General features: G+C 33.0%; 1 protein-coding gene across 8 annotated transcripts in view; it reads left to right on the forward strand.

Annotated features, from left to right (window-relative positions):
• Naaladl2 (N-acetylated alpha-linked acidic dipeptidase like 2) overlaps positions 1-24,750 on the forward strand; it is a 1,254,678-nt gene that overhangs the window by 1,072,717 nt on the left and 157,211 nt on the right. For all 8 annotated transcript variants that reach the window (XM_058586183.1, XM_058586185.1, XM_058586184.1 and 5 more), the window contains one exon: positions 22,886-22,981. In XM_058586183.1, coding sequence (XP_058442166.1) covers positions 22,886-22,981 — 96 coding nt within the window. The remainder of the gene's footprint in view (positions 1-22,885; positions 22,982-24,750) is intronic.

Genomic DNA, 24,750 nt, shown 5'->3' on the forward strand with positions numbered 1-24,750 from the left:
TGCCCATTTGGTCCTCACACCCTTATCAGAGTCAGCAGGGATCTGATGCAAGTCGTCTCTCTCGTCAGGACCTCAGTGTTATTTGCTTCTTTCTCTCAGTAACACTTCTTCAGTGTATTGCCTTGTGACTTTTTTTTTCAGAAATCTGACATGAGTCATTTGTACTGCACCATAGAAAGATAGTGAGAACAAGTTAATGTTTCCGTGAATGTGTATCTGGTTTTCTAAGTCTTTACTTCTGCCTCTGAATAGGGAAGATTTTATTTCCATTGAAAGATAGGATTATGTCAGTAGGAAGAAGGGAATTATTTGAAGGAAATAAAAATATGTCTGTCTTTATATTTTATATATTTATATGTATTTTGTATATTACATATTTTATATAAATATATAAAATGTAATAAGATTTATAAAATTTAAAAGTATAAAAAATATATTAGATCCCAACTTTTTAATTTTTTTTAATTTTTTTATTGGTTGTTCAAAACATTACATAGCTCTTGACATATCATATTTCATACATTTGATTCAAGTGGGTTATGAACTCCCATTTTTACCCCATATACAGGTTGCAGAACACATCCGTTACACATCCATGTTTTTACATACTGCCATACAAGTCTCTGTTGTATTCTGCTGCCCTTCCTATCCTCTACTATCCCCTCTCCCCTCCCCTCCCCTCCCCTCCCATCTTCTCTCTCTACCCCATCTACTGTAATTCATTTCTCTCCCTTGTTTTTTTTTCCCCTTCCCCTCATTTTCTCTTATATGTAATTTTGTATAACGATGAGGATCTCCTTCCATTTCCATGCAATGTCCCTTCTCTCTCCCTTTCCCTCCCACCTCTCATCCCTGTTAAATGTTAACCTTCTTCTCCTGCTCTTCGTCCCTACTCTGTTCTTAGTTGCTTTCCTTATATCAAAGAAGACATTTGGCATTTGTTTTTTAGGGATTGGCTAGCTTCACTTAGCATAATCTGCTCTAGTGCCATCCATTTCGCTGCAAATGCCATGATTTTGTTATTTTTTAGTGCTGAGTAATACTCCATTGTGTATAAATGCCACATTTTTTTTTATCCATTCATCTATTGAAGGGCATCTAAGTTGGTTCCACAGTCTAGCTATTGTGAATTGAGCTGCTATGAACATCAATGTAGCAGTATCACTATAGTACGCTCTTTTAAGGTCTTTAGGGAATAGTCCCAGAAGGGGAATAGCTGGGTCAAATGGTGGTTCCATTCCCAGCTTTCCCAGGAATCTCCATACTGCTTTCCAAATTGGCCGCACCAATTTGCAGTCCCACCAGCAATGAACAATTGTACCCTTTTCCCCACATCCTCTCCAGCACTTGTTGTTGTTTGACTTCATAATGGCTGCCAATCTTACTGGAGTGAGATGGTATCTTAGGGTGGTTTTGATTTGCATTTCTCTGACAGCTAGAGATGGTGAGCATTTTTTCATGTACTTGTTGATTGTTTGTTTGTCCTCCTCTGAGAAGTGTCTGTTCAGGTCCTTGGTCCATTTGTTGATTGGGTTGTTTGTTATCTTATTGTCTAATTTTTTTGAGTTCTTTGTATACTCTGGATATTAGGGCTCTATCTGAAGTGTGAGGAGTAAAAATTTGTTCCCAGGATGTAGGCTCCCTATTTACCTCTCTTATTGTTTCTCTTGCTGAGAAAAAACTTTTTAGTTTGAGTGAGTCCCATTTGTTGATTCTTGTTTTTAACTCTTGTGCTATGGGTGTCCTATTAAGGAATTTGGAGCCCGACCCCACAATATGTAAATCGGAGCCAACTTTTTCTTCTATCAGCTGCGGAGTCTCTGTTTTGATATCAAGCTTCTTGATCCATTTTGAGTTAACTTTTGTGCATGGCGAGAGAAAGGGAGACTGTTGTTCAGAGGGAAAAAAAAAAAAAGATGAGTCAAATTTGGGAGAAGGCAAAAGATAGGCCCCTTTTCTTTTTTTCCCCAAGTAAGTACAGATGTGATCTCTACTTTATCCAACCCCTTCCTCTAATCTTCATTTGCTCTTCAGATGGAAGATATCTAGATGTAGTTTTCTTAGGTTTCGATCCATATTTATTACAGCATAGACTTCCATTTCTAATATTACGGAATGATAAGTTGATCCCTGTATTATCTTTATGTTTTATAATAAATTATTTGACTAAAAAGTATGCCTATCCTTCCTGTGAATAAAATAATTACTCTCCTAAGAGTATCCCCTTGTAGCTGAGTGTCTTTTGGTGAGAAAGAACTCAAAGGAAATTCTTCCCCTAACAAAGGTGGCAAAGAGGAATGCTTAAGTGCTGGACTACATTCTTGCAGCCTGCTTAGCCACCTGGGCCTCTCAACAAGTTTCATCAAAGGTCTTTACATCCCTACCATGTTTTATGCACTCTGAAGAAAACAGAGGGGAAGGACTAACAAGAAACCAGAACAAACAAAGAAAAAAGGCCTTGCAGCTCCAAAAGATGTTGAACTGTTTTTTTTTTTTCAAGTGCCAAGTAATCACTCAGCATACAAATGAAAACTTAAGGCCCCAGAACCTTGGTTAAAAGCAAACAATGTAACTAGGAGTTTTTTGAAGGAGGCTTGATGGAGAGGCAAGGAGAAATACTAATCCTAATAATTGGAGAGCAAAGAAGTACTGGTTTTCTCTTCTGCTGGTCCAAGTAAGGTCAGAAGAACTGGAAAATGCTTCCCCCCCCCCCCATTGGTTTTCTTTATGTGAAAATAGCTTTGCAGCTGAAGATGTTGGACAAGAATGAAGGGGCAAAAGGAATAACAAAAGAAGAAAGTCATTTGTCACATTAGAGACAAAAATACTATCTTTCGGCATAAATCCAGGTGCAATGAATACATAGTGTGTGAGGAATAACATTGCAGAAACCCACTCTCCTGAAACCACTGGAGGCTCATTAGCAGATCATTCTGGTGGCACAAGGCATTGTGGCACAAGGCATCGTGGCACAAGAGGTCTGGCCTCTTACTCTGATTTGTGAAGAGACTGTGTTGAATTTGTTCCTAATCCTTATTACAATTTGCCTCCACTTGGGACAAATAGAATAGTGTTGGAAAAAACCTATTCCCATTCCTTTCTTCTGGCTCTCTAACTGAAGTGTCAGAGAGCAAAGCAAATTTCAGGCCACCACTGCTTTCTTTGTAAACAAACAGGTGGGCAGGGAAGCCTGAATTCCAGCAGCATGTCTGCTTGTCCATGGCGATTTTGGCCTTAACATAAAATGTAACAAGCAATTGAGCTGCTTATGTTGTTGCTTTTTTTTTTTTGAAATGTCTTTTATGCCATACCAAATGGTGAGGAAAGAGAAGACCACAATAGCTATTGAATTGCCGTTCACTCAATGAATATATAAATACGTGGAGTACAGGAAGCAGGTATACTGTGAAGTTTGTCTTCTTTTTTCAACATGAAGAAAATTTGGGTTTTAAAGCCAAATAATTTTCAAATGAAAGTTCCACTGAAGTTCAACATGTATTTTTTTTTCAATTCAAGTATTTGTATTAATAAACACGATATATGAACATTGTTGGAAAAATAGAAAACAGACAATAGTATAAAAACAATTTATTTATGACCCCATATTTGTTGATTAAATTTATATTTTTCTCAGTACTTTACATAGATAATAATAGTATGCATTTAATGTATAATTCGACTCCCACCCCCCTCCACTGGCTAACTTAAGGTGTGTCTTTGTTGAAAATTGTAACTCATAATATGAGGTTGCATTTTCCTAATTACATAAAATTATTACCATATTTGTGTAATCCTTGATAGATACTCATATATACTTTAAATAGAAATCATCTCTTTTGTTGACAAAGGCAATAGAGTGACAGGGAAAAAAGGTGGCATAAGGGTTCAAAGTATTATTTGCTAGTTTTTGCCTTATATTTATTTCCAAGGGTAGGGAAACATTCTTTGCAATGTTATAAAATCAGATAACAGCTACCATGTAGTTCAAATTGGTTATAAATTAGCATGTTTTCAAAACTCACGATAATGCTTTCTTCTCAACCACACCTCAAAAACAGGGAAGCAGTTAACTCCCAGTAACAGGGATTTTGTTAAAAGGTATCTGTTGAAGTCAATCTTATGATTCTAATTTAATTGTTCTGGATGAGGCCCAGGCATCAATGGTTTTTATAGCTCTCCAGGTGATTTTAATGCACAGCTTGAGAAACAATTGGTCAGATTCAGAAAAGCTAGTAACGTGGGAAAATAAAGCGCCCATACAGAATATACCTAATATAAAATCCGAGCAATTTAGAATATCACACACTAACTGTAAACTCAAGTGCAACACGTTAAGGACTTTCATAATTCCCCATGTCAGTGGCAAAGCCTGGTTCACAATTCTATCTTTTGATTCCCAAAAGCTGCTGGAATGTGATATCACCTAAACAGCATGTCCTGCACATACGTATTTATCTTGCATTTAATGAAAGTTATATTTTCCAACTTCAGATTATGTGCTTATGGATAATTTACTGAAAATATGCTACATATTAAAATATTTTTCTTCTTTTAATCTTTTAAATAAGATGAACCTGTTTCATTTTCCTAAATGTACACTTTTTAAAAATTTCAGAAAATATAATTTACAACAAACAGTTCATCGGCAAAAATGAATCCCATACCCAATGCTTTATTTATTGGAAGAGGAATTCATTCTATAGATAGCCTGCAGGGCAGACACAGAAGTATTTTTGTTTCATTTTTCTTTTTATCTTCTCTCCCAGTGTTTCTTTCTCCTTCATGCTTCCCCAGACTTTGGCATATACCTTGCATGCAAAATGAGACCATTCTTTAAACAGTTTTATAGCAGTTGCGTAGGGGTGTGAAATTTGGGAAACAAGTCTTTTAAACATAGGTTGATTTAATAATATTGTAGATTTAAAATGAATTAAATTCAGGGAAACTATGATAATCTTTTTCCCCCCACCACAGGGTTACCAAGTGTCTGTGCTCTGCAAAGTATAATTTGCTTCCAGAGTGACATCGTAATATAAATAGCAGATGCTACCATTTTGCCACTATGCCTAGCTTAGATTTTGTTTATATCATTGACTTTTGTTCATTCTAAAATATTTATAAAACAAAATAAACACTGAACTGAGCCACTACCTCCTGCCATCTCCATAATACATACATCTAAAACTATAATTTCATTGATCCAAGGCCCCACGTGACTTATTTTTTCTAGCTGTGATGATTGCTTGTACTCAGCATTTTTCTATGTTGAGACAATTTTTCTTCTGGATAACAGTGTATAGTTTCAAGATCACTAGCTAGAATGGAAACAGGTACCTAAAAAGGAGATGTTTACATCGATAGGCCTATTAGTCTACATGAAAATTGAACTTTGACTTCATTGTCACAATTCACCTGAGCTAAGCCAATAGAAACCAAAAAAAAAAAAAAAAGTCTAGTCTTTAACACTGGATGTAGTGAAAAATGTAAAATATTTATAATCTTTAGGAATATTTTGGTCTGTTTAAAGTTTATGAACTCAGCAATAGACAAAAAAAAGAAGTTGATTTACTTTTTGATTCCTTAACTTCCATATTTCCCTCCCAGGAACTACTAGTAATAGGTCATTTTTGTTTTGTAAATGACTGATAGTTTTGTTGGGCTGTTTTGTAAGCTTTATCTATTCAACAGCATGGTGACTAGAACAAGTGTTGGTCTGTTTACAGGGCCCCAGAGTCTCGTCTCTTGCTGACTAATTCTCCGGACTGGGTCAATCAGTCGCCTTCTTTATTCAATGGTTTCTTGAAACATATTAAGAAGGATTCACTAGTTCCCAATATTGTTACCATCCCTGAAATACTAATCCTAAATTTAAGATAGGGAGTTGGAAATCATTTCTAGAAATTGGTATTAAGCTTTCATTTGTTAAGATTTTACTGTTATCCATTTAATGTAATAAGGACTTAACACACATTATTTCATTTAATTTAAAAACAGGAAAACATAGAACACCCAGTGAAGGCAGATTTTTACCAGCTTTTATACTAAATTAGGAAATGAGAATTGTTCTGTAAACGATACACAATCTGATGACATGTCATTATAGAAGACAGATAATTATATGGAGGAAGACTAAAATAATCATTGTTCAAGTAAATTACATGTTTGGGACATTAGCAGATACAACTATATAAATAAAATTTTGTTACCACCATCTGGCTAACATGAGAAAAGAGCTTTGTTTTGTAAAAAAATTATCTGATGAATTCTGTAGTAGATTTCTTTTCTCCACAATGACAACTTGACCACTTTTAAATTAAGTTTGGCTTCCTTTATGGCTCCATATTCTTTAACATATGTCTTTTCTGGCATATGTCCCAAAAAACTATAAAAAATAATGTTATTTTTCATTTTGTAATCATATTGTAGCACAGACATAATTTATAAAAGTGAGAGACATATATGCAGCTATCAGTTTTTGTGATATTTTAGAGTGAATTTATATGCACAATTTTGAAAAAAAAAAGATTCATGTATAGTACTATAACTATTTATAGTATCTAAAAACATTGAACATTAGAACTGACATGCCATCGATAGAGTGAGATCAAGCTTACTCACTCTTTTTTTTTTAGAGAGAGAGAGAGAGAATTTTTTTAACATTTATTTTTTAGTTTTCGGCGGACACAACATCTTTGTTTGTATGTGGTGCTAAGAATCAAACCCGGGCTGCTCGCATGCCAGGCAAGCACGCTAACACTTGAGCCACATCCCCAGCCCTCTGTTTAAAATCTTAATGATATCTCTTGATTACCTTCAAAATGAAGTCCAAATTCCTTGGCATTTCACTAAGATTTTCAGTGATCTCCCATTGCCTCATGCTCTTGCCAGTGCCCAGCTTATACATTTTAGCCAACAAACCTCAAAGAATATCAGCTTTGGGGCAAGGTATTCATCTTCTGTTATTGTTTCTACTTTTTCCTTTGCTTGAAATATATACTTTTCATTTCACTAAATGTTATCTTCTGAAATTAAACTGAGATGTATTTCTCTTCTGAGAATACAGAAGGTGGTTGGTTCTGATGCCCAACTCAGCATATGGGATTAGCATGCAGGGCATGCCATTATGTTAACTTCATTCTAAGTTAAAATACATAAGTTAACATACATGTTTCATACACTCATGAACAGCCATGCACGTATTTATGCAATGCATACTTTTAGTGGTAAAGACAGCTAATGTCTTTGTTAGTGGTATCAAATCTATTCCTAAACTCACACACACACACATAGACACACACACACATGCTTAAATAGGCTATGTGCTTGAGTAAATTGCTTTTCTCTCTGTCACTCTTAAACACATTTATGCACAATTCTGTGCATTTTTATCTTTATGACTCTCTTGTTTGTCTGCTATGCAAGTTCATTGGTTGAGTTTTGATCTTTTTTGAACATGTGCAAGTACTGACCTGTAGTTTAAAAAACACTTCTTGAACTACTATAGATGAGGTGAGAAAGGATGACAAGACTTAAGAAATATCCCTTAGCCATGCTGATGGCTATGACACTTTAGACACCAGATTTTAAGTCCTCACCTTCCTCCTCACTGGTTTTACAATTAACTATTTACTATTTTAATTTTTAATTCTCCAATAATTCTATAAAATATACTCTAAAATATTCTGGGCATTTGCAAAATAAAAAAGCCATCATTTTCCAATTCATGCAGAATTCTGATCACATGTGATTCCGATACTCAAAGATAATCTATTTGAATAAAAGCATATTTGTTAATATATCTGAACTAATACTAATTCTGGGATTATAGAGTTTAATAAGACCCATTAATATAATTGGTTTTAGCATTTGTTTAATAGCTATCATGTACTAGCTACCTAAGTAGTTTTCTTATCTGTCATCTTATTTGATAATATTTAATAATGCTATTTGACTATTATTATTACTGATATTACTAAAACATAATATTTTACAAGTATATAGATATACCAATACACAATATTACTCTAAGGATGCAGTGTTAAAACTCCAATGTCACTCATCAGAAACTGAGTGTCAGAGAGCAAACATTTCTGATTGCTCTCTAATGGAGAGTAATGGGAGTCAGAATTCAAACTCCTGGTCCCAAATTCCCATTGAACTTAGCATCCCATCCTGCCTGCATTGAGCAGTTTGATGGGCTTCACTGCCCTCCATCTATCCAATTATACCAGGATAGCTTAGTCATTTTATAATGGGATGAGAATCTTGATCAAGAATCTATTCCAAAGGCAAATAAATAATCTCAAATGAAATTAAATGCAAACACTCAACTTTTCTGAAAATACCTTAAAAATGTAAAATTTGCTGAATTATAACTGCATTACTTGAAAGAGAAATGAGTCATTTGTAAAATGATGGTCATAATTTTTTTTTAAAACAACGGCTTTCCTTTTTCCAACCTGAAATTCCCCTTCAATTGATTCATAAATCAATTAATTACCATTGAGAGACCCAAGGGCAGCAGAAAATCGGGTCCAAATTAAAAAGAAAAAGAAGGCAATTTGTTTTAAGTCTGAAAGTTTAATGTTCAATCGAAGTTTAATCAGAAGTGACCCATTGTTAGAAAAGGAGAACGTCAATGTCTTTTTAATTTCACTGTCATTAAATGAGGACATTCGGGAACATGGAGATAACTGATTATTTTCAAGTGAAAATTAAGGAAAGATAGTATCAGAAGTCAACTAAAAGCATATTTTCTTTCTTTATATTTTAATTCACAGAGGAAATAGTCTGTTCTATTGGAGGTTGGCTTGCTCTTCCAAGTGGAGCTACATAGAGTCCTTAGAGACAAATGTAACCACATGTGCTTTATCTACGGGGATGAAGATAGCAGTGCATTTCTTTAATACCAATTTATTCAATTAAGTGGGATTTTTGCTTTAGTGAATTGCAGAATTAATTTGGTGTCTTCATTGATTTCCAAACAAGTAAATGGAATGAATGACTAAAATGAATGCATTTAGCCAAAGGAAAACATTGCCCCAAACTCAAGATATTCAAGAAATCATTCTTAGTCTTTAAAATTAAATCTACCTGTAGTCCCTGAGATACATAGGAAAATAAAGACTTTCACTTAGCCTTTAATCAGTAATAGCTATAATAGAAATACATAATTTGCCCAGGGATATCTGACAGCGAAGTCATTCATAGGTAGCTAAATGAAATAACAGTCAGGGTGGGCTCCATGAGAAGGGGAAGGAGGGTTAAGAGGGATTTCAGTAACCAGTCATTTCCAGAATCATTTCTCTGAATTCCCTACAGCTAGTATCTATACTGAATTTAGTATTTGACAAAAAATTTTAAGATGATGATAATAATAATAGGATGAATGGTAAAATTTCGATAGACTACTGTTTCAGCTTTAATTTCCCTGGTTGTTTTCACCCAGATTATGTAAAAGGAGGTCAATCCTATAAAGCTAATGTCTTCCTATTTCTAGTCAAAGGACTTTGAAAAGCTAAATATGTCTTCCAGGATTTGAATAATGCATTTGTTTCTTCTTAAACCGATGTTTAGATTCTTTTGCCCTTAACTTTAAGACCTTCAAATCCCTCAATTTTTTCACAGTTGATTAAGTACAGCCCTGAGAAAAGCACTGCCTGACTGTTCTATAGAAAGCTTTTCAGGAGGCTAACAGGCTCTGACCTCAGAGAAATGCTGCAGTTAAATTGACTTGAGACCTTACCAGAGACCAGATTGTACAAAAGACCACAATAAGTATGGAGTCTTCATTGTTGAGGAAACTTCTGCCCGCCATAAGATCTGAGAACAACAGTTTTTCTTTTCCTACCTTGCAACTTATTTGTGTAACTTCTACATTCTAAGTGATACATAATGCCGCAGTCTGGCTGGGCACAAATCACAAGCCACTGAAGCAGGAACAAACTTTATTTCTGAACTCCACCAGCACACTCCACGCACACTCCACACACCCTCCCGGGGAACTCTCCCGAACGCCATGTGGCTCCTCTCGGAACCACACACCGGAAATCCCTCCTCCGGCACTTCCCCAACCAATGCGAACTCTTCAGGAGTCCCCGTTGAGCTCAACTGGAACTCAAGGGGAACTCGGCGAGAACTCGCTGGCATCACCTCTCAACCACTACTTCTGGCAAAAATGCCATGCGTCATCCCAACTCGGCTGTGGCCCTCAACAACATAAAATGCTAATTGTGTCACTATGCCATGGGGTGCAGTGTCTCGAACCTGTATGTAACAAATATCTAGCAGTAGAGTTGAACCCGTTATAATAAAATGCATTAGTAAAAATGGTAAGTAGCTGCTGCTCTGAGCCCCTACAGGCCTTTCCCTCATCTACTCTGGGTCCAACCTCCAGGATCCTCCAGGAACCAGCTTATTGATGGTTAAATAATCCTAGAATCATCTATTAGTGTATCTGATACTTAGAAGAACATCTTTCTCCCTCCCCAAAGGAGACAAGTTGAAGAAAAGAGTACTCAACTAACCATTTAATGACTTGGAGTTATGGGACTACCTCCTTCACTTCACACTCATTGAAACTTCATGTGAAAATAGAGATAGAATCATTATTGCTTTAACTCAGCCTTTACTGTAAGGGTCTGCAATATTTTGAGGAATTTTAGTTTCATACATTCTGTTTTTCAAACTGAAATATGATAAAATACTGCATGGATTTAAAGTTAGTAAAGAAGAGATAAGTTTCAAGGCTAAGATAAAACAAGGGCAAGAAAAGATTTTTAAATGACAGTATTATACAGTTGTGATTTTTATTCATATAAGAAAATTATAGGAAGTGAATATAGATTTCATTTTTTTTCTCACCTACCATCATTCTTGAAAGCATATAAGTAAATATTTACAGTATTATGATCTATATGCTGCATTTTATAGACAGTGTATTTTATAATGTATCAGTGCTCTTGCACTGATACTATCTGGGTTCTTTCTCCATATTTAATGCTTAGGCAAGATATATAAAATGACTGTGCCTCAAATTCTTTATTCATAAAGTGTGGATAATAATGTATTTACTTTATTGAGGATTTTATACCGATTGAGCTATATTTGCATTGTGTTTCATTAATATTAGATACTATTCATGATGCATAAAGTATGTTTTATCTATAGATAGTTCCTTATTTCATGGACTATCTATAGACAGGTATATTTCTTTTGTACATCATTGATTTTCAAGTGGCATATAATACCCCTAACTTCCCCCCAATATTCTACTCACACAAAATTGGCTCGCAGAATCTCTGAAACAATCAAGACAATTAATACTTATTTTAAAATGGTACTTGGCTTACATATGTTTATAAACTCAAGCTTAAATTATAAGACATCTTTCACAATAAATTATATTTAAATGTTGGGAGTGCTTATGACCTCCTCCTAAGTAGTATTTAGCATATGTATTGAAAACTCTGTTAAGCCTCCTACCAATCAGAAAGTCTATATTATCTTGACATTTTGCCATGTAGCTATTACTTCTGTAGAAAAGTGTTTCCATTAAGTGTTTTGTTTATTTTTCATGTTATGGAGTCATGAAATTGCCTACTAACCTTCTAAAGCCATCTCCTATTGAAGGTGTAGAATTGTGTAGTTGGATGTAGGGTTGTAAGTGTAAGGACCTCTGTAAGACTCAAATGACCAAGGTTAACTTTTCAGTCCTGACCCAAGGTATGCAACCATGAAAACATTGAATAAATGCACCAAAAAGCAATTTTTTTAACCTATAAAACTGGCATCTTGGAAGATACTAAAGGATTTAAAAGTGCTTCTCAAATTTTCATCTTTCAGGAAAATTGAATTAGAAAATCAAAATGCTCAGACTGACCTAAAGTATTAAATCTAAATTTACCATGTAAAAGCATTAAGACAAAACAAATAAAAAACAAAGACTGCAATCTACTCTCAAGTTTTTTTTAGAAGAGAAAAAATAAATATTTTAATATCAAAAGATGAAAATACAACTTAAGGAAAATGGCAGCACTTTGATTTAATATATTTAGTTTTATGAAAAAAAGTTAATTTTCTGCATTTCTTGTTTTGTCTTGGACTAGACTACAACACTAACTTTTTCAACTAGCATTTGACTTAAATGAAGGTGAGTGAATCCTGATGGATCAGTAAATGTAGTTCCTTAAGCAAACACCGACATCCTTCTTAGCCTGTTACCTTCCTTTGCAAATTGGAGAAAATAGTACCTTAATGTTAAAGCTATTATATGGATTGACCGTTCTAGACATGATTTTAAAAGTTTTACATGTATTAGCACATTAAGTTTGTATGATGATATCCTGGGAGGTAAAATTATTTTATTAATTCTACAGATGAGAGAACTGAGGCACAGAGAATTTAAGTCACTTGCCACATGCCAAATATTCAATAAGTATTGCTAAACATTCAATAATATTCATTAATATTAAATATTTGTTATTTATTATAGTATATAACATATAGTATATATAGTATAATATATCATATATTGTTATTCATTTATCATGGAAGGGTTATTGTATATTTATTATAAATATGATACATTATACATTTATTGCTTAAATAATAATATTTCATTATAAGCAAATATAAATTTAAAACAAACAATTGATTAAACTTGTATTTTAAAGTCTCATATTTATTCAATATTTATATACTTATTTATTTGTACATGTTCATTAACAATCACTTTATTATTATTGTTATTAAAACATTTAGTGCTGATGTGGGTTATACTCTCTCTATATATTATTCCAAATTTTAACATGAATTCTATACAACAGTATTTAAAATTATTACTTATAGCAACCATATTGGTTTCTTTTTTTCCCATTCTTTTCCCCATTTTGGGATGAGGCAGTAAGAGACAGACAAATTTGCATGCTGTAACACAGTATAGGAACCCTGAAAATATGAAAATGAGAATTTTTGTGCACATCACCTTCTCCCTTCCTGAGAGAAGGAGATGAACAAGGGAAAGAAGGAAAAGTTCTAAACTTCTTACCCTCTAGATGTAGTGGAAGTTATGAGTGTTATGTATGGGATGGAATGCTGTGTTTGTTCTGGGTTTTAGCCCCTTTGAAATGGAAACACATACCTACAGGGAGGTAAATCTCTCTGGTTTTCTATCACTATTCAGTCATCATTTAACTTCTAAGGCTTATCCTTTAATCCAGGTTTTAATAAAGTTTTCTCAGAAAATCCTTACCATGCAGAATATAGAAGTATTCACTGCCTGACAGTGCAGTTCATATTAGGCATTTAGTAAGTGAGAGCTGCATAATCACTATTTTTGATCTCATTCTCTCAAGAGAAACTTCTTGATGTTGCTATAGTCTCCTACTATTAATGGTAGGTGACAAATTTTAAGGCTTTCATTTTAATTTGTTGTTTCAAGAGAATTAATAAATATATTATATATGAATACATGAGTTTTTATAGATGCTTGAAAATTTTTGATATTACATGTTAATACTTGTACAAATTAAGAAAATGTTATTTATTTGGACTGAAACCCCCCCCCCCCCGCCCCGTTCTTGTGGATAGTAAGACTGCAGTGATTTCAATAGTAAAACATCATTTAAATCTAATACCCACTTAGCTAAGTCTTGAAAATATCAAGAAATCCTTAAAGGGACTTCAATACTTTGTCTGCAACTCTGATCATTCAGAGAACACAGCCCAAAAATCTCTCATTGATGTGGAGAACTTTATCATGGATCTTTAAATCTTAAAAGGAACTTTGTTGCGTCCAGCTTAGTTTAACAAGCCTGAGCTCTTTATTTTTCTTTTGATTTCTGTAATATCATCAGGATTATCTAGTAATCATTGCCAATTTGGCTTCATTTAGGCATTTGAGATACAGGGATGTGAAATTTGAGTAGCATCAGATGAGGGTTGAAGATTCAGAATCCACCAGTGACCAGCAAAATATGGGAAAAAAATATCTCTGAATCTCAGTCTATTCACCTAGAAAATGACAGTAGTCACAGCACTTTACTAATCTTAAATGGTTGTGCTATCAGAAAGTAAATATTAAAGGAACATGGAAGGCTTTAAAACACTGAACGAATTCATAAGAAATTATAGGATTAACAGAATAATAGCCAAGATTTCAGTTAACTTAAATAGTTGATAGGAGAGAGGGAAAAAATTACCCATAGTAGAATGAAATGGAGATGCAAACTAGATCTTATGAAACGGGTAATAAGGGGATATTAAGGACAATTTTATAACAACATATTAGATAATTTATATGAAATATTAGAGGGTAAGAAAGATTTTTTGACATGATAGCTCCATAGAAAGATTATTTTCCTTTGAGATATAATTTATACATAATAAAATGCACAAATCTTAAATACGCTTTGACATTGTATACTCATGTGACCATCATTCAAATCTAGAATTTTCAAAAAATTTGTAGATATTCCATAACTACTTGGAACAGTAGATCGGAATTACCTCAAAGAAGATTACCTCTTCTTTGGCTGAAACAAGAAAATAAAAATTAATTGCACCTTATCTCCAGGTTTTTTAGAAATTTACAAGTCTTCTATTTTATATCTATTCCCAAAAAGAGAAGCAAGAAAATGTCTGGATTGGAATTGAAATCTTGCAGTCTGCTGTTAGAAAGAACTTTCCCATGCTTTAATACATTGAAGATGTGGGATTGTACTGCTGATCCCAAGAATCTATAACCAGAAACCTGTGAATGTGACCTTATTTGTTAAAAGACTCTGAGCAGGTGAAATTAAATTAGGGATCTTGAGATAAGATCATCTTGAATTACTTGAGTGGGCCCCTATCCAGTGACAAGTGTTCTATTAGAAGAGAAGACAGATGGTGGAAAAGGAAACATGATAACCAAGGCAGAACCATGAGTTATTCAAGCACAGAGAAGGAATGCTTGAAGCCATCAGAATCTGGAAGGGCCAGAAAAGTTTGTCTTCTAAAACCTCCAGGTGTTGAATGCGGGGATGTGGGGCCCTTGGTGGTAGGTAGACAGCAAGGATATTACAGTCAGTCAAGGAGTGATTGACAGTAGAAAAAGCCTGCTGATTTCTCAGACTTTATTCTGTCTTATACACTGGTGGAGATTTTGTTTGTTTTTGAGGCATAAACTAAAGAATATAGCTTCAAAGAATCTTTAGTAATAAATAGGGAAAAAAACAACAATGAAATTAACATCATTTTCTTTTTTTCCTGATGTGAACACATACACAGTGTCAAGTGCCCCACTTTGGCTGAAACAAGAAAATAAAAATTACAGGAGTGTTCTCAAGAAAGTTTCCAGGTTAGGATATTGGAAGAGATGAGTTATCCCTTTAGGATTGATATATAGAGATAATAATTCTTCATTGAGTTAATATTATGAGATCTTTGAAGTTGTGAGGCTGGTAAAGAGGACTATGAACATATTCTACATCTGTTGTTATGTTATTATGGGTTCACTTTTCCAGAATGTCTCCTCATCTACCTTATCTTTATGCCAGGTCCAGTCTTCCATTTATAAAAGCAGAACAGACATGACAACATTAAAAAATGCCAGACAGTTTGTTTTTTTAATGTATATGAAATAATAAATACTTGTTAAGAAAACATAATGGTTTGACAATATCTGCTCAATCTTAAATTATTTACCATTAAAATAGTAACCTGAAGGTATTTATTAGAAAATGTTTCTGAGAGCATCTTTAATGTTTTCCTTGTAGTTATCCCTTAGCTTTCCCAACATCTCATCTGCCTAGAAAGTATACTGTTAAAAATATTATAATAACAACACATGATATGTGTAATGGCTAAGATAATGATTAAGATATGAAAGAAGGCAATAAATATAAGGGAGGTTAGTTTGAAAGTAATCTAAAATAAGAAGACTGTATCCTAAGGAAATATTTGTTCAGCATATGGGACTTTAATACCAAAAATACATGTGGGTTCATTTGAATGATTCACATTGTAAGGCTTACATTTATTTTCCCCATCTCAAGTTACCTTAAAAGAAATGGCAAAATATTTTAGAAAAGCATAAACATACCAACACACACACTCACACCCTCACACACACACTCACACACACACACAAACACACACTTTAGCCGAATTTTAGTGTTCATTTTCCTACAACTGTTTCATGACTTCATAAAATTATTCAATTATTTGAATATTCCATGCTTTACTGTGTATATTTGGGTTGAATTAAAAGTTTTAATGTCTTTCTAGGTCTGAAATTAGGATACTAAATCAATATGAATAGAACTATAAAGGTACTTTGACTATTTTCCATAAAGCCTATAGAACAGAGTTTCTTAGAACCTGAAAAAAAATAATTGAAATATAAAAATGAGTGTGTTCAGAAAATAATGTGCTAATATTGTTCCACATTTGACCCTTGGATGGTTACACTTCTATATAAATTCCACATTATCTCAGGTCTTTTTTTTTTTTACTTTTAATAGTGATGAGAATGTTATATTTCAAAAATTATGACTGTAATTACTTTTCCCCTCAGTCTAGCACATTATGAATGTCAGTGCCATTCAAAGGCTGCAAGTGCTTTAATTTCACATATTAAATTTAAGTATTGATGTGTATGTTCTCTGATTTCAGAGAGAAGAATATTGCAATGAGGGACGTACACTTGGGGCTTTTTGGATAACAATTTTATTTAGTCTAAGCAGGGAGTCTTTGATTATATCCTTTAAATTGTACCTATTGCTTATGCTGCTTATGGAGAATAGATGAAGGTTTTAAGGAAATTAGAACAGAAGGTAGGCAAATCTTCTCTGTTAACTAAATACATGAGAAAATTGGGCAGTAGGGAGGGTGCATGGTGTGGGGATGTAAGGGTGAGCTATGAGGTCAGATAAACTGGAGTTGAATACTGGCTTTGTTACTAATTTATGGTATCATCTTGGGCAAGTGCCTGAAACATATTTGTTCTCATTTGTAAAAGTGTGTGGGGGGGAGGGTAATAATAGCTCCTACATAAAAGTATGCATATAGATTAAATTAGGTGATGCATGTGGAACACATGACCTGGGGCTGTGATATAGAAGCAATACAATTATCCTGTTCATCTCAAGCTGTACCTACTGAGTGTTGACCAAAGACTAGGGATGTTTAGAATGGTTTTGCCTAGTGTCTCGACTCAGCCTATGTGAACAAACAATGTTAAGTGATCATTTCTGAAAAATATGCAAAATAATATATTTTTTGTTATGGTGAGTTGATGTTTATCTGTCTCAATTGAGGCTAAAACTTAACTAAAAATAACCTTCAAGTTTTTCCATTCTTTTCTTCTGTGTATGTGCTAATACTGTCTTCTATTGTATTTAAATCCTACAATATCTTTGTCTCCATTCATCATATACTTACAATTCTGTTTTCTAGGTAATATTATTGAACTTTGATTTTCTTTCCTCAAGTTCATTATCTATGAATTCCCTCAAATTTTCTGCTTTAAAAAAATCTCTACTTGTCTTTTGGGTACTTTCTGTTACATTACAAATACACCCATGCCGATTCTATCTAAAATACTATGAATACACTTTTCCTACCTTGATTTTTTAACTCTTTTAATTTAGCCAATGATTTATTTTTCAACTTCTCAAGATGATCTGTTTTTCTAGAGAAATGTGATTTGGTGTTGTTGTCCACTTCTCCTTACATTTTGTCTGCAGCGAATTGCCTTCTGTCTCTTTCACCTATTAGAACTCCTCAGAGACCTCTCTGACAGAAGTCCAGGGACCTCTGAAATTCCACCTCCAACACATATTTTTCTTCTGCATCTTAATTTACTTCCTTTACTGTACCAGTTTTTCATTCAGAACCATTATCTACTTTTCTACCTTCCATGACATCAAAACTGCATGTTCTCCATACACTTCTCTGATGATTTCATCCATAACATTTTCAACAAATTATACTTTATCCTCATACCTCTTAAACATTGGTGTTATTCAGAGTAGTTTTTCTAATTACTCAAAACGTGTTCTATGCTATTACATTTTAGCTACCATGTACATATTTCTAAATTATCTTTATGTCTCAAATCCAGAATTTGGTCTGAACTTCAGACCAATATTGTTATTCACTTTTAGATGACTTCTTTGGAGTGTCTCACAAACATCTTACCTTCAATATTTAAAATTAGATGACTTTTCTATCCCAACCCCTCAGGTGTTTCTATAATTTCTAAATTAACAAATTTCTATCTACTCATACTATCAAACATAGAAACACTTGAAATTTTGACTTATTTTTAAGATTTCTGCATCCAATTATTTTCCAATATTGCTAATTTCAGTTATTAAACATTTACCAAACCCATCTCCTCATCACTTTCTCTAACATCTCTCTTTGGTTTTAGTCTCTTGTTCTTTCTCACTATATTAATGAAATATGCTTCTTTCTAAATTTTTGTTTCCCAGCATATATCTTAAATTTATGCATTGGTATATGCTATTGTCAATGCAACCTGAAAAAAAAAATTACTGTTTCACTCAACAAATACTTTACCCCTAATTCTTGTCACCTGCCACAATAGTTTTCAAACATTAAGAACTGTACATCTTAAAAGCAAAATTTCACATAGAATGCAATATGTAGAGGCTGATTTTTAGTAATTAAAAATTTTAACCAACTATAATTCTTGGTTACATAGAAAAGTAATTCTTGATCAGAGTGATAAATATCAAACACATTCACCATTAGAGTCACTTCTTCCTCCTTACAGAATAATTTTGTACGGGTTTTTTGTTTGTTTGTTTGTTTGCTTGATCTTGAGGATCAGGGAAAAAAATCTGATGAAGTCTGGTAAACAGATGAGAGATAAAAGACCATTCTAGGCAGAATAAGAAATAGCATAAATAAAAAAGCAGAGATATTACAAGTATGGGTAGAGCTGGTGAATACCCTGTTGCAGCAGAAGCAGAAACAATATAAAAATGGTACAAAAGAGTTTTGAGAAAAAGAAATGATTAAAGTCTAAAGAAGAAAAATATGACTGGACTTGGTTGTGAAATGACATACTGATGAATTGGGTGCACATCTAGATAACAGGAAGCACAGTTGGCTGTAGGTTATATATAACTGGGTTATGACCAGAGGTAAGAACTTGTAGATGATTGTTCAACCATAGTGTAATTCTATGGTTCAGATGGTAAAGGAAATTGGAATCAAGAATGGCATAGATTTTCATATTTTGAAAAATATGTATGCTATCATACAAGATAAGAAATGAAGGCTACAATGAAGGAACACATGATCTTGGTTCAGAACATTATACATTGATGTGTTTGAATGGTCTTGTGGATAAACAGAAATTATAAACTGAGAACAGGTATCAGGCATAGAGATAAAGATATGGGAGTTATCAATTTGAAGTTGATAGGTGAATCCAGACAAGCAGACAGTTCCACCTAGGGAGTTTATGTAAACAAATGATTGATTAATACTAAGAACAACATAAAGACTCAAAAGAACAAAGAAAATCTAGTTATAGGAAGGTAATAATATGCAAATGAAGAATGAGGAAAGTCAAATCATAGAGTACAAACAAGAGAATTGGTAAATACTGATAAATGTTACAGAAAAGAGACATAATTAGGGGATATGGGAGGCAAATTGAATTTTACCCCACATCTCAGAAAAAGTTTTATTGTCAATATTTATTCTTCTGCAGTATTCCTAATATGATCTCCAAGTGGCATTCAGTCTATATTTGTTCAAGAATTGCTTGATTTCAGTCCATGAAGGAATTATTCTAAACAAAACACTTTCTTAGTGGTTAATATTGCTTTACTTCCCTGTCTCTGTGAATATAAAATACTATTAAATAGTAATCATGTACAGTTAATATAATAGCAGTAGAAAATTTTCATAAAGTGTATTTTCTTCTTTTAAATCATTGCATTATTTTTGTAAGGCTATATAAATACTTATTTATTAAACAGAATTGTTATGTTCACATGTGTATGAAGTAGTGGTTTTGTCTTATTGTTTTGAACAAAGTAAAGTTTGATCTTTTTTATGTTCAGATCTCAGTAGATTAAACATCATAAGATTAAGGACTATGGTCTGCATTTAGCACAGTTCCTGGAACATAGTAAGTGTTAAATGAATATTTTTTAAAATTATTATATAAGTGAGGTAGAAAACACAAAGAAGAGTAGTCTATTAAAAGATAAATGAAGGAGCAAGACAAATAAAGGAACTGCATTAGAGAATAAGGAACATATTTATAATTTAAATTAATAGGGTTTGCCACTGAATAATTGAAAGTTCAATAAAAATGGCGGTAATTATAATTCCCAGCGTACATCTTTATGGGATCATTCAATTTGAGGCTGGCAGATATTTTACCTATGCAATATTTATGAAGTGTTATTTTTTTAAGTAAGCTAATAAGATAAAAACACTTCAAGAAGTTCATTTAAAACTATTTGTGTGGCAAACTTTTAAGGACATCAAAGATGAATTATAAAGTGAAAATGAATGCAACAGATTATCCATGTTATGCATACACTAATGTAGTTTCAAAATGATCTCCATTTGGAAAATAAATATAATTAAAAGCGAGTTGCTTACTGTCCCTCATAAGATCATGGATTCCCTCTAATTCAACCATCCTACCATAATGAGAAATCCTCTGTATAATGTCCTTGACAAGCTAGTAATGCTCATATTACCATCAGTCTCTACCTCCCTTTCATTATTGTGGTATCTGTGGGTTTTAGCACATCAACAGTGCCACAAATGTGGTGTTTCCATGTTCCAGGCACCCAAGAACTTACACATTTCTGAACTATATAATATTTTCCATGTTTCTTATATGAGGTAACTTATCCTTTAGAGAATAATATACCCAGCTAATGAAGTAGAAAAATTAAACTTTCATCCAACGTTTAGGTTGACTACCCAGAATATCTCTAAAAATGTGTTGATAAGCAAAATTAAGTTTATTAGGTCTATTGCCTATTGAAGAATGAATGTGACCTGGTAGTTTGCTAGGTCTACTGTAACAAAGTTCCACAAACAGGGTAAATTAATAGAAATGCATTGTCTACCGTTGTGGCTGTTGTCAGGGTTGATTCCTTCTAAGAGATGTGAGAGAGAACCAGTTCCCCTGCCTCCTGCATGGATTCTGTGAGTTTTCTTGCAACACCTTTGGTATTCCTTGACATGTAGATACATGATCCCAGTCTCTGACTTCATGTACACATTATATTCTCTCTGTGTGTAATTCTGTCCCCAAATATCTACTTTTTAAAAAGACAATAGTCATATTGCATCAGGGACAATTACCACTCCTATATGACCTACTGTAACTTAACTAGTTACAGTTACATCTGCAGTGAGCTATTTTCTAAATGTGGTCACGTTCTGAGTAGGACTTTAATATGTACATTTTTAATGGATTCGATTCAACCCATAATACTGTGTCTTAGCAGGCTTTCTGAATGAGGAAATTAGGAAAGATTATTTATTAAATTTTAGGCATGGGTCATATGAATTTTATGGTAAGACTTTACAAAGTGGAGTACTGGTTGGGACTGAGCAGATGTTCTGACAGTTTTTAGATTAGTGGACAAATGAAAAGAGGAACATGAAACATGTTTTCGTTAAACAAACTGTTAATCCTGATAGGTACTAACACCATTGGTTGATTCATGGTCTTATTTAAAATTGGGAATATGTTGGAGCAGTCAGGTTAATTTTGCCTGATTTCAGTGTTTTTGTACATAGGGAGTAAATCATATACCTTGTCACAGAATTGATTAATACATAAGAACTTGGGATTCAGTTGATTTCAGTCCTCATCTATATTAGCTTCAATTACATAATCCTAACTTCCCCACCATTGATTGGTATAACCCAAAGTAATTTGTTCTGCTGCTGGATAGCTCCAATGAATAATAAAATTTAGCCTAAATTTGTTACTCTGCTGTAACTGTTGTTGTAGATTGCTTTGAATCTTTCTTCTCCATGATTGTCTCCAGAAAGATTATTAATTCATTGGTCTCTAAGTCTATTTGTCTATCTAGCTTCATTTATCAAGCCCCATGTATTCTACTTTCTAGCCAAATAATCTAGTTCCTTCAGGTTTTCAAGTAAAAAGCTATTACTGTAAATAAGAATAATTTTATAGGATGATGATTTTGTTGATATATCTAATAACATTGATTTTGGTAGTAATATCATCATCATTCCATATATTTTTTGCATCCTAAAATCTGATTGCACATGTAACCACAAAATGAATTAGAGTATGTCTGATTCATTTCAATCATCTTAACACTAAACTTCTAATACTATGTGTTACCATTTTAATGGCAGCACAAATATCCATATGGGATTTCTACCCCCAATTCATCTTTCTATTATTTTGTAGTTTGAAAATATTTGAAATATTATATACACTTTGTCTAAGATATTACAGGTGATCATATTTGTCAAAACCATTCTGTTCCACCTGTCTTAAAACAGAAAATTCTAAATTTAAAACAGAATTTCAAATAGGTCTTTTGTAATCAAAACGGATACATATATATCTGCATTTCAGGGGAAAGGGGTGACAGAATGTTAAGAATAATCTCTCTTGCTAAAATAACATTATTTTGTAAATACAAACAATGTCAAGGTTTATAGAATTCTACTCATTTTAATTTACAAATATTCAGTGATGGATAATTAGATCAGTACAATGAAGTTCAACAATCAACAGGAACCTTAAAGCAATTTAGAGTCACTTTGAATCTTTAAAGAAAATCCAATAAGCACTTGAAAAACAAAATCAATGGTGAGTTTTAAATGTTTCCTTTTTGATTTGCCACAGGGTCCAAGTTTTCTCTCTGAGGCCGTTTTTCCTAAAGATGCAACAAAAATTGAAGAAATGGATCCTTTTTTCAACCTTCATGAAACCATAAGCAAGGTAGGGGAAGAGTCTGTCATGAACTCATGAATGGAATTGGAAAGGTTTTGTTGTGACTTTTATTGTTTATGTTGGCAGATGCAAGAAAGAAAAATAATCGTGAGAAATAATTTGTAAAGCATGCTAGAAAGAATTTTAATATATCATATTGCTTTTCTAAGGAGTAAAATTAATAAGCAAATATTCAGAAAAAAAATTCATTCAAGGTCATACAAATCTATAACCAGTATTTTATACTAAAATATGTCCTTTAACCAGTATTTTATACTAAAATATGTCCTTAATATAACAATTAACTTTTCCTTTATAATCTGAAGGTAGGTTTGTGTTATATTCCTAATGCTCTTCTTTACTTTAGACATTTACATCAATGCAAAATGGGTCTTTGAATTTCTCTGTCCAAAGTTTGCTTTCAATATTCAAGATACTTCTTTGTGGTACTTACTGGTTATAGTAAGAAGTGATTCTTTTTTTGAAGGAAGAGGTTAGTCTGCTTTAACAATAAGACTTGTTTTTACTCTATGGTAGGTATACTTATATCTTTAGTGCATTTCCTTAGCCATAAGTTTATCGTGAAGAAAATTAAGTTTTACAGTGTGAAATAAATAAATTTAATGTTCCTGGCATCACATGACATCATACTCATTTTTACATTTGCCAGTTATTTATCTGAACTGTCAAAACCTGCCTTTTGGGATAGATTTTATAAAGGATATTGACATTTCAGTACTTTAAGAATAATCCATATTTATATGTACTTACTTGAAAGATTAAATCATCTTTAAATCTTAGTGAAATTTTACAAGGTTCTTTTTCTCCTTCAAAAAGAGGAAGTGTGGCAAAATGAACCAAGCTTTGGTGATGGAGTGAGCTCAGGAGAGAAACAAGAGTCTAAGGCCATCTCTGACGTTTAAGAGCTAGAATTTATTTTATTTCTAAACCTTTAAAATAAGAGAAGTGTGAGTTATATTTTATTTAAAATTGTTCTAAGCTTGAAATATCTGGATCTTAGCTAAATGTTTATCATAGTTTTATTTCTAGTCTATCCCAGTTCCATATTTTACTTTTTAATATCTCCATCATTTGATTTTGTATTATTATTTGGATATAAGAAGAATAGAAATGAGCTTAACTACTTCCTTAGTATCCACAATCTTAATACTTACTGATTATATGTGTGTGTGTATATACCTACATATTATTACACACATGTATAAATATGTATATATATTTGAACTAATATATACATATATTTGGGTGAACATATGCATATACTTTATGACAAATAAATGTATATTTTCAAATATTCTGGCTACTTAGAATATATGTTTTTACTTATTTTTAAGCAAATAATTTGAAGATTTAAAGGTAATGGAGTAATGATATTTTCTCCATTTTCCTTGTTTTTCTGATGATCAGAAATATCAAGGATTTTGGTGGTAGGGGTGATTTGAGACCATATTAACATTAGATATATAATGAGATGAGGGTATTGTTAGCAAAGAAATGTTGGCTCTTTTATTATAGAGGTATGCACACACATGCTAATTCTCAGATCTTAGCTGTATTTAAGAACAGTGCTGAGAACATGTTGAGAAATAGGCGTGGGTTAGGAAGGGAGAAGGGGAGCCTGAACATTTTTAAGAGATCAGTATTTAATGTGAACTAGACAGAATATAAGAGATTATTAAAAGAGAAGGTATAAATGCTTTATATATTTTCAAATATATTTGATGTGTAAATGGATATTTCATTAAACCACTAAATGA

This window comes from Marmota monax, unplaced genomic scaffold (genome assembly GCF_021218885.2).
Source record: "Marmota monax isolate L192 unplaced genomic scaffold, Marmota_monax_Labrador192_F-V1.1 WCK01_AAM20220418_F8-fsc00074, whole genome shotgun sequence".
Lineage (NCBI taxonomy): Eukaryota > Metazoa > Chordata > Mammalia > Rodentia > Sciuridae > Marmota > Marmota monax.